General features: G+C 67.9%; 2 protein-coding genes across 2 annotated transcripts; one reads left to right on the top strand and one right to left on the bottom strand.

The window, feature by feature from the left end:
* Positions 1 to 52: 52 nt before the first annotated feature.
* On the top strand, positions 53 to 3332 carry EIF3G (eukaryotic translation initiation factor 3 subunit G). Its single transcript, XM_062598411.1, has 11 exons — positions 53 to 150; positions 479 to 528; positions 1017 to 1109; positions 1189 to 1277; positions 1517 to 1576; positions 1877 to 1981; positions 2091 to 2280; positions 2445 to 2552; positions 2759 to 2895; positions 2989 to 3095; positions 3236 to 3332. Exons 1-11 carry the CDS (start codon positions 131 to 133, stop codon positions 3249 to 3251), a joined length of 975 nt encoding a protein of 324 aa, XP_062454395.1. The 5' UTR covers positions 53 to 130; the 3' UTR covers positions 3252 to 3332.
* Positions 3333 to 3720: 388 nt separating this feature from the next.
* On the bottom strand, positions 3721 to 9658 carry P2RY11 (purinergic receptor P2Y11). The gene is made up of 13 exons (XM_062598328.1): positions 9598 to 9658; positions 8977 to 9147; positions 8742 to 8843; positions 8358 to 8408; positions 8080 to 8250; positions 7926 to 8002; positions 7390 to 7497; positions 7187 to 7310; positions 6922 to 7000; positions 6687 to 6816; positions 6465 to 6622; positions 5873 to 6244; positions 3721 to 5259 (listed from the first exon to the last, which is right to left on the bottom strand). Exons 1-13 carry the CDS (start codon positions 9613 to 9615, stop codon positions 3815 to 3817), a joined length of 3006 nt encoding a protein of 1001 aa, XP_062454312.1. The 5' UTR covers positions 9616 to 9658; the 3' UTR covers positions 3721 to 3814.
* Positions 9659 to 9969: the final 311 nt, after the last annotated feature.

The raw sequence follows: 9969 nt of genomic DNA, 5'->3' as shown, positions 1-9969 counted from the left end.
GCAACAGCTCCCGGCATTCCGCGCGCCTCGTGCCCCGCCCCTTCCGGGTTGGCCGCGCTTCCGGCAGCGGCGGCGCCGGAAGTGCCGGCGCGTCCTTCCGGTCGGTGCGCGTGAGGGCGGCGAGAGCGCGATGCCGACGGGCGACTACGAGTGAGGCGGCGGCGGGGACGGGGGGAGGGCGGCAGACCGGGCTGGGGCCTGGCGGGGCCGGGGGAGCGGTGGGGGCCGCGGGGCGCAGCTGCCAGCAGGGCGCAGGCCCGGGGGGGGAGGCGGGAGCGGGGCCGGGACATGGCCGCGCCCCGGGGGTATCGGGCCGGGCCGGAGCGCGGCGGGACCGGGGCGGATATCGGGCCGGGCCGGAGCGCGGCGGGGCTGAGGGTATCGGGCTGGGCCGGGCCGGAGCCGCGGCGGAACCGCGGGGAAGCGGGAGCCGCGTCCCCGCTGGCGGGGCCGGTCTCAGGCTCTGTCGTTTCCGCAGCTCCAAGCCCAGCTGGGCCGACCAGGTGGAAGAGGAGGGCGGAGACGACGGTGAGTGGCGCAGGTGGTGCTGGCTGTGGGCCGAGATTCCTGCTCTTCCCCCCTGTCGCTCATCCTGTTCCTGGCTTGGTGCTTGGGGTTTCTTCCAGACCCTGTAGGAGCAGCTCTTTCTCCTAAGATGCTCACCTTATACCTGAGGCTCAAAACAGAGCCAGGTTTCTCTTCCCTATGGCTGATCCGTAAAAGATTATGTCTGGCCTAGGACAGGGAGTAGGGCCCCTCTCCGAGTTCCTTACCTGTATCACGGATTTGAGGAACCTGAGGGAACTGGAGTGACTGATATTTCCTACCCTTTTGCTGGTGCCCAGGAGGACACCAGGAAGCAGTTGTCCCGCTGGGTGTGCGGCATGGAGCGGCCTACTGGCACCCCAGTAGCAGGAAAGGCCCTCGATGGCTGTGTGTTGCCTGCAGGAGGGGATAGCTGCGTGGGGAGCCCCCAGGGCTATGCCGGCGGTGAGTCCCCGCTTCTCTTCCTGTAGACAAATGCATCACCAGCGAGCTGCTGAAGGACATCCCGCTGAGCGGGGTGCTGGGCGGCAGCCTGAGCGCGGAGGCCGAGCTGCTGAAAGGAGGTGAGAGCCGCCCGCGGCACGCGGGACTGTTCCGGTGGCTGCTCGCCTCGCGGCCAGCTCACCGCCTCCTCTCCCGCAGGTCCGCTGCCCTCCCCGAAGGAGCTCATCAACGGCAACATCAAGACCATCACGGAGTACCGAGAGGAGGAGGATGGGCGCAAGGTGAAGGTGAGCTTTGCAACCCAGGCGGCAGTTCGGGCCCGTGTCCCTCTTTCCCAAGAGGGTTTGGTCCCGCCAGCGCAGCTGGATGCGAGCTGTTCCCAAGCGCTGGGCTGATCCTGGGGGGCCGTGCTGAGGGCGTCTCGTCAGACTTGGGTTCAGCTCTGCCTCGGGCTGCCCCAGTTTGGGCCAGAAGTGTGTCTTGGGCCGTCCCTCTGGTGGTGACAGGCTCTGTTGTACCCCTGCAGATCATCCGCACCTTCCGGATTGAAACCAGGAAGGCCTCCAAGGCGGTGGCCCGCAGGAAGGTGAGTGCGCTCCGTGCAGGGTCAGAGAGGCTGCTCTGCTTGGAGAGAGAAAGGTAGAAACTGCTTCCTCTCTCAGCCTTTCCGCTGTATGTATTCTTTGTCCTTGATCTCTTTGCTGTCTTTCCAAGTTACCTGTGCTTAGGGGTCGCTTTCCTCCTTGTCTGTGGTATCTGCTTTGCATTCAGTGCCAGTGAGGCTGTCTCGGTCCTAAGCATTGCGCAGCGCTCGAGAATGTGTCGCACGAGTGGGTCTCTCCCTCGCAACCTTCCCCCTTCCTGAACAGCCTCTGGTTCTCCCCAGAACTGGAAGAAGTTTGGCAACTCCGAGTTCGATGCCCCCGGTCCTAACGTGGCCACCACCACGGTGAGCGACGATGTCTTCATGACCTTCATCACCAGCAAGGAGGTGAGTCCGGAAGGGCGGGAGCCGGCGGGATGCGGGGAGCCCGTGGCAGCCGGTGTGGGTGCGGGAATGTTGTGCCTCTGCGGTGCTGAGGAGTCTTTCCTGTGTCCAGGATCTGAACTGCCAGGAGGAGGAGGATCCCATGAACAAGCTGAAGGGGCAGAAGATCGTGTCGTGCCGTATCTGCAAGGGCGACCACTGGACCACGCGCTGCCCCTACAAGGACACCCTGGGGCCGATGCAGAAGGAGCTGGCCGAGCAGCTGGGGCTCTCCACAGGCGAGAAGGAGAAGCTCCCGGGAGGTGCGGTGTCTGTTTGTCTTAGCTGCGTTCGTCCTTTCCCGAAGGATTTGGGTTCTGGAGGTGGAGTTAGGGGCTGGCTCCAGCCCCTCTGTGCCTCACCGTGACGTTGCAGTGCCGCGGGAAGGAGGAGGGAGTCACTCTGGTGTCGCTTTTTCTGCCCTTAGAGCCGGAGCCGGTGCAGGCCCAGCAGAGCAAGACGGGCAAGTACGTCCCGCCCAGCCTGCGGGACGGAGCCTGCCGCCGCGGGGAGTCCATGCAGCCCAACCGCAGGGGTAAGCGTCGTCCTGGGGCGGGCGCAGCCCGTCTGTGCGCTCCGACTCTCCGCTCCTGTCCTGCCTCTGCTGTTCCGTGCCCGCTGCGGGCCTGGGCCGTGCCCCGCGCACGAGGCCGCACCGCTCGGGGGCGGCGAGGCCTTTGGCGCCCTGCGCGTGTCCCCAGTCCTCCCAGCGGCCCTGACCTGCCCGACCTTCCGCCCCAGCTGATGACAATGCCACCATCCGTGTCACCAACCTGTCTGAGGACACGCGTGAGACCGACCTGCAGGAGCTGTTCCGCCCCTTCGGCTCCATTTCTAGGATCTACTTAGCCAAGGACAAGACCACCGGGCAGTCCAAGGTGAGATGGGCAGGGAGGGATTCCCCGCGGGCTCGCGAGGGCTGGGGGCAGACGCCCCGCTTGCCCTCACTGTCTCGATTTCGTCCCTCCCAGGGTTTTGCCTTCATCAGCTTCCACCGCCGGGAGGATGCGGCCCGCGCTATTGCCGGGGTGTCTGGATTTGGCTACGATCACCTGATCCTCAACGTGGAATGGGCCAAGTAAGCACGCGGGACAGGGGCAGCGCACAGCCCGTCCCTGCCATGGGGGACCCACACGTGCACCCAGCTCCGCTGCTGCGGGCCGGGGCGTCTGCGTGTGGCTGCCCCAGTTCTGACTGTGGTTTCTGCCTCTCCTACAGGCCTTCCACCAACTGAACCCGCTGTGCTGTCACTGCTGGCTGCCGTCTAGAGCGATCGGTGTCCCTAAATAAAGGCGTGTGGTCTAGTATGCACAAACGTGTCACTGTGTTGCGCCTCCTCACCTTGCAGGGACTTGCTGCCAGGCTGGGAGCAGCCCTGTCCGCCTCGCGCACAGGAAGCCAGAGATGTGTCCGACTGCCGGGCTGGGCCGGGCTCTGCCTTCAGACACCTCCCACGAGCCGCTCGTGTGCCTCACTGCCACCTTGGTTGTGTCTCGCTCAGGGGCACGTGGTGCACGTCCGGCCGCTGTGCCTGGCTGGCAGTGCCCGAGCTGGCAGTGCGGGATGGGGAAGGGCGCAGCCGCTCTCTGGGGACGACGGGCTCCTGGCGCCCAGGGTTTCGGCTAGATCGAGGCCTGTCAAAAAGCGACACAAGGCCGTGGTGGTGGTATAAGCTTTAATTCCAGCCCTTCCACATTAGGCTTATCCTTGCCCTGCGTGGGACCCCGCTGCCCTTTCCGGGACCTCCAGCCCTGTCTGCCTCGGGGCTGCGCTGCGGCCTCCCTCCCTCGCTGGCTCCTAGGCTGCTCGCTGGAGCTCCACGTGCTCCAGCCGCTCCGCGTTGGCGGCGCCGGCGCAGCCGCAGCAGCCCTGCATGCTGTCGGCCAGGGCCGCGTAGAGCAGCGGGTGCACGCAGATGTTGAAGTTGACGAGGATCTTGCAGACCTGGGCCGCGGTGTGGATCGCCTGGGAGACGGAGCAGTCCTCCGGGCCCGAGCGCGGCAGGCGGCGCCCCAGGTTGATGTTGCGGAAGACGTGGTAGGGCAGGTAGGAGAGCGCGTAGAGGGCCACCCCTGCCACCACCAGCAGCCCCACCTTGCGCTTCTCCAGCCGGCTGATGTGGGGGTTGCGGAAGACGGTGCGGACGATGGCAGCGTAGCAGGAGGCGGTGAGCAGGAAGGGCAGCCCGCAGCCCAGCACGGCCAGCAGCAGGCTGTAGGGGTAGAAACGGGGCAGCCGCTCCGGCGAGGCGCTGCCCAGGCACTCTGTGTTGCCTGCGTTGCCCTGCAGCTCGGAGAAGGCCAGCGTGGGGGCCGAGAGCGCCCCGGCCAGCACCCAGACGGCCGCGCTCAGCGCCTTGGCGTGGTGCGGCTGCAGCCGCCCGTGCACCCGCAGCGGGTAGACGATGCCCAGGTACCGGTTGAGGCTGATGCAGGTGACGAAGAAGATGCTGCCGTAGAGGTTGCAGTTGAAGAGGAAGCGCTCCATCTTGCACAGGACCGGCCCGTAGCGCCAGTGCTTGGGCGGGTAGTAGTAGGCGGCCAGGAGGGGCAGCGAGAGCGAGTAGAGCATGCCGCTGACGGCCAGGTGGAAGGAGTAGACGATGCCCGAGTGCCAGGCGTGCTCGTGCACCACGAAGCGGTAGACGGCGAAGGCGTTGCCGAAGAGCGCCGGCGGGAACTGCAGCGCCAGCACGGGCCACAGCTCCTGCTGGACCCTGCTGAAGTTGCCGCAGTGGCTGACCGAGGCGTTCATCCGGGGGCTGTGCAGCGCCTCGCTGGCTGCGGGAGGGGAGGGGATGAGGCCCTGCCGGCCCGGTGGGGACCGTGCAGCGCTGTTAACGAGCGGGAAGGGTGGGCAGCGTGGGAAGGCGCCTGGCGAGGTACCGCTGCGCGCAGCACAGCTGACAAACCGCTGAGCCGAAGCTGAGAGCAGCTGGTGGAAGCGTGGTGCGAGGCGAGCAGCGAAGTGCAGACACTGACATGGGTTGGTGAGCGCCTGCCTTGCACCTGGGCTGAAGCCCTGCAGTGGGGCCAGAATGTGCCGCGCTGGCCCCACTCCCACGGAGGGGGAAGCAGAGAGGACCCTGCTGCGCTGGGCCCGGCCCCCACCCGTTCCAGCCCCGCCACTCGCCTCGTCCTGCCTGCGCCGCGGGGTCGGCTCCTGCGTCCTGCCTGCGCCGCGGGGCCAACTCCTGTGCCGCTGCTCCCACACCGAGCCCCGGTGCTGCCTTGTCTCCTCCCCTCAGCTTCGGTCCCTCCCTTCTCAGCAGAGTAAGGCACAGGACGCAGAAGGGTCACATCCTGCCCCGTGCTGGGGACAGCACAGGCCGGGAGCTGGGCCCTGCACCGCAGGTCTCGCCCCCACCCCGAGAAGCCCCGCGGCCGCCAGGGCCCCTCTCGCCTTGCCTGGGGCGGCAGGGCTGGGCACTTCCTCTTCTGTGGCACAGGGGAGCCCTGCAGCTGCCCGGGGCACGCAGGAGCCACCTGCTCCCGTCTCCTTCCTGCCAGGGCCGGGCCGGGCCGGGTCAGGCGCTCGGCCTGGGCGATGCGGCCGGAGATATGCTCCAGCCGATTAAATCGGGGGCCCTGCGGTCGGGTGAGCGGCGCTTCGCTCACGAAACCCTCAGAGCATTGTGAAAAGGGTGGCGGTGCAGTGGCAGCCCGGGGTGGCCAGGGGAACTGTTACAGCCCGCAGAGCGGCATGGTGTTTCTGCTCCCCCCTGCCCAGAGCCCAGCAGAGCCACACGCAGCTGTTCAGAGCACTGTATTGAGCAGGAGGAGGAACAGGGCCTCTGGGAGGCAGCTACCGCTTCCCCCTTAGTCTGTGCACGCAGCAGCCGGCTGGTGTCTCAGCGCTTCCCCTTGCTGGCATGCCCTCGCCGCCTGAAAACAGTTTTCCCCTTTGTCAGCAGCTTCCCTCGCCCCTTCGGTCTGGAGGGAGCGAGTTTGGGGCCTTTACGTCCATCCTCGTGACGTGGACGCTTAGGTCCTTGTCTCGGCTTTCGACCCGGTGCTCCTTGTGGCTGCCTCATCCCGCTGCGGGGCCGCGAGTCCGTCTGTCCAGGGCCTCCTGCGCGTGGCCACGGCTTCCCGTGCTTGGCCCGGCGGGTGGGCCGCGGGCTGGTAGTGCCGCCGGGCTGCTCCGGCTGGCTGGACCGCTGACGCTTCCTCGGCAGGGCGGAGCCCGAGGGTCCTCGCTTCCTCTTGGTGCGCTTGGGGAACAGATCTTGGGAAGAGACGCCAAAGGAGGAGGGAGAGGCTCAGAGGTGCAGCCGGGACCAGCGGGAGGGAGCAGCGCTGGCGCCGTCCCTTGCACCGGTGGGGAGGTGTCAGTGCGTTTACTTTGAGCCAAGATCATGGAAAACTCAAGGTTTTTGCATCATCACCAGCTCCCCGGAGCAAGGAGGGGATCTGGGAGGCTCATCCCCTTCCCCTGCAGGACTCACCTTCATCCGGCTCCTCGCCCACCTCCTGCCGGTAATACTCCGCGTCGCTCTCGTCCGACTGCTCAGCCGGATCCTGCTGCTCCGGCGCCCCAGGGTCCTCAGCGTCGCTGTCACCGTCCTGCCCCCGTCTCCTCCGGATCCCCGCCAGGCTCTTCTTCCTGCAACACCCGGCATCAGCCTCGGCCGGGCGCGCCGCACCCCGCCGCCCTGCCCCGCCACCACCTGTGAGCCTCGCGCTGCTGCCGCTTGCGCTCCACGTCTGCCTCCTGCTTCTGGCGCCGCTCCGCCTTCAGCTGCAGCTTCGCCTCCTTCCGAGCCAGGATCTCCTGGACCTCTGCCTCCGTCTTGTGAACTGGGGAGGGAACGGAGCTGAGAGACGGAGGCCCCAGGTGCCGCGCAGGCAGGCTGCCGGGACGGCGCCCGAGCCCCGGGCTGCGGCAGGGGCTGCGTTGCTTACTGAAGCTGTGGTAGAGCACGTTGCCCTGGGCCAGGCCCTCCTCCACCTTGACGAGCTGCAGGGTCATGCGGGGCCCGATCTGCGGGAAGGAGGCGTGCGGAGTCCTGTCAGGCTCCGCCCGGAGCCCTCACGGCTCCCGGCACGGTCGCGGCGTCCCCCCGGATCAGAACGTTTACTTGGGCGATCACGGGCAAGTCAAGGTCTCCGTGTCGTCACCTCCGGGGGGATGAGCGCCGCCCCCGCTGGCCCCCTCGTCCCCCCAGACCTCAGTGAGGCGCACGGCGCTCTGCTGCGCCTTCATGTTCCCTCGGCCCGCGTAGGCCTGCGGCAGCTCCAGGATGTTGTGGGTCCCGTCCTGCTCGGCCTCGCTCTCGGACAGGTTTATGTCTCTGCGGGAGAGCAAAGTGTGGTGCGAGGGCCAGGCTGCCCCTCCCGCCCCGCCCGCGGAGCCGGGCGCCCCACGCTCACTTGATCAGCAGCTCACTGATGTCTTCCAGGCGGCTCATGTTGGGGAACTTCTCCTGCAGCAGCTTCTTGAGGCCTTTGCTCACGCCAACGGGAACGACCTTCACGCTGCTGCGAGGGCGAGGAGGGAGCAGTCAGGGTAACGGTGCTGCGCGGACCCTGTGCACCGTGGGGCTGGGCAGCCGCAGGATGTGGACAGGTTGGAGGCTGCCCAGAGCATCTTGGGGACAAACCACCGTGATGTAACCCAAGGAAAGGTGCCAGCGCCGTCCCCAGAGCCTGGTGGCAACTGTGGGGCGGCTGGGGCCGAGCACCGCAGAGAGGAAACCACCTGCACGCTGCCTGCTGCTGACAGGAGGCCGAGAGCCGCCGAGGAAGGAAGCGGTAGCAGAGAGCAGCCAGGTGCCTCAGAGCGTTTACTTCTGCGACATCACAGGGACATCAGCAGCTGCATCCTCATCATGGGAACCCAGGGAGAGCGCGCTCCCAGCCCCGGGGACCCAGACGCGCGGGGAGATGGGGGCTCGCGCAGCACTCACTAGTGCCGGAAGTCCAGGAGCTGCGTCTCCGCATCGTAGCTGATGAGCAAACACCTCTTGATGTTGTTGAGGTTGACCTGCGGCGGCGGGGAGGAGGAGAGGCTGCAGCTAAGAACCGCACCGCAGCAGGGAGGCGTCGCGCTGCCTCGTTTACCTTGTGGACGTTGATGGAGGGGAACATGTTCTGGAACATGCTGGCCATGAGCTTGATGTGGATCTGCTGGAGGCCGAAGTTGCTGAGCACCAAGAGCGGGTGGTGGGTGAACTGCTGCTCGTGCATGCGGTGCCGCTTCAGCGAGGAGACCACGTCCTTGATGAGCGCGTACTGCGGAGCGGAGCGGCGGCCGTGAGCCGGGCAGGGAGGGGGCTCCGTCCCGGCCAGCGGGAAGGTGAAGGGCTCCGGCTCCTCCAGGATGTCGCCTGGACACCTACCTGAGTGACCTTGAAAGTCAGCGTCGGGCCGCCGGGGAGGCGAAAGAGCTTCTGCAGGGGGAGAGGAGCAGGCGCTCAGGGCTGGGGAAAGCTGCCGCCAGCCCTCGTGGCCCCCCGCCGCTGCCACGGATGCATCAGTGCGTTTACTTTGAACTAAATCACCGCAGAAACTCAGCAGAGTTTTGTCATCATCTGCATCTGCTTCGGGAGAGGGAAGGGATCCCCAAAGGGCCCTGGTGCCTCCCACTCCACTGGCCCCAGGACGGGAGAGTTGTTGGCAAGGGCAAGCTACAGCCTGGTTGCTGTGGAGGAGCCTCTGGCAGCAGGAGCTGCCAGAGAAGAGCTCCCGGGGCCAGCGCACGCGGAGCAGCGCCTGCTACTCACAAAGTTGATGCTCGAGGGCGATTTGCTGAAGACCAGGAAATGCGTCACCCCCAGGGGCCCGGCCACTGCCACAAAGTCCTTCAGCGAGTTCTTCTTCCGGACCTGCGGCACACAGCTGAGGTCCAGCCCCTCGTCCTCCACCCCCCGGCCCGCTCCCACCGCGCGGGGCGGGTGTGCCCGGAGCAGCAGCAGGAGCCAGGCGCCAGTGGAAGCGGCGCAGCAGGGCCAAGCTCACCTTGAGCGCCCGAGCGGTGTAGGGCTCCATCACCTTCCGCACGTCCAGGATGAGCTGCCGCACGTTCTTGCCCACGCGCCCGCGGTGGAAGACGAAGGAGTGGGGGACAGTGCTGAACTCCTGCTGCGCGTTGTGCAGGGCAGCCGCCCGCTCCTTCTTCTGGTTCTTGGTCTGCGGGTGCAGCGGGGGTCAGGGCAGGGGGCCGCAAGGTCTGGCCGTGTCCCTCGACACGGGCACCGCTGTGTCGGGGCAGCATCCTTCCCTGGGACAGCCCAGACCCCCAGGAGAGCCCGGCCTTCCCGATCCTCTCCTGCCCCCCGGGACAGCCCGGCCTCCCCGATCCTCTCCTGCCCCCCGGGACAGCCCAGATTCCCCCCCGATCCGCTCCTGCCCCCAGGGGGTCCCTTCCGCCCCCTCCCCGCCCCCCGCGCTGCCCGGACCCTGCCTCGCTCCTAGCCCGGTCTGGCTCCCTGCTTCCCCGGCTCAGTCGCGGCCCGGCCAGGCCCCGCGGGGAGGGCGCGGCCGCCCCCGGATCCCGACTGAACGCCCCCGTCCCCGGAAAGGACCCGGGCCCCCGGCTCAGCCGCGCCCCGCGGTCGCTCCGAGCCCCCCGGGCCGCACCTTGCTCGCCCGCCCCATGCCTGCGCCCCCGCCACCATGCGGGACGCCGGCACTTCCGGCGGCGCCACCGCCCGCGAGCTCCGGGCACTTCCGGCCAGGCACTTCCGGCGGGTCCGTCGCCCGGCGCGCTCGGGGCCGCCCCGCCGCGTTCCGCCCCGCCGCGTTCCGCCCCCCCCGTTGCCATGGCGACGTCGCCGAGCTGCGGCCAAGCGCGTTTTTATTGCCGCCGCCGCCGAGTCTCGCAGCCTCCGGGGCCGCGGAGCCCCCCGGAGCCCCCCGGGGCCGCGGAGCCCCCCCGGGTCTCGGAGCCCCCCCGGGTCCCTAAATCTCCTGGTTCCCCAGAGCCTCCTGCACCCCAGGTTCCCGAAACCC

The sequence above is a fragment of the Rhea pennata genome, chromosome 33 (assembly GCF_028389875.1).
Source record: "Rhea pennata isolate bPtePen1 chromosome 33, bPtePen1.pri, whole genome shotgun sequence".
Classification (NCBI taxonomy): domain Eukaryota; kingdom Metazoa; phylum Chordata; class Aves; order Rheiformes; family Rheidae; genus Rhea; species Rhea pennata.
This window is presented reverse-complemented; position numbering and strand designations above follow the sequence as displayed.

What these genes read in the sequence shown, in the direction of transcription:
- P2RY11 (XM_062598328.1), bottom strand. An exon ending in ACACCGCTCGGGCGCTCAAG is followed by an intron (nt 8,844 to 8,976) that starts GTGAGCTTGGCC and finishes TGTGTGCCGCAG; the next exon opens with GTCCGGAAGAAGAACTCGCT. An exon ending in CCTCCATCAACGTCCACAAG is followed by an intron (nt 8,003 to 8,079) that starts GTAAACGAGGCA and finishes CCGCCGCCGCAG; the next exon opens with GTCAACCTCAACAACATCAA.
- EIF3G (XM_062598411.1), top strand. Translation starts at nt 131, where the DNA reads ATGCCGACGGGCGACTACGA. An exon ending in GGCCGAGCTGCTGAAAGGAG is followed by an intron (nt 1,110 to 1,188) that starts GTGAGAGCCGCC and finishes CCTCTCCCGCAG; the next exon opens with GTCCGCTGCCCTCCCCGAAG. An exon ending in AGGATGGGCGCAAGGTGAAG is followed by an intron (nt 1,278 to 1,516) that starts GTGAGCTTTGCA and finishes GTACCCCTGCAG; the next exon opens with ATCATCCGCACCTTCCGGAT.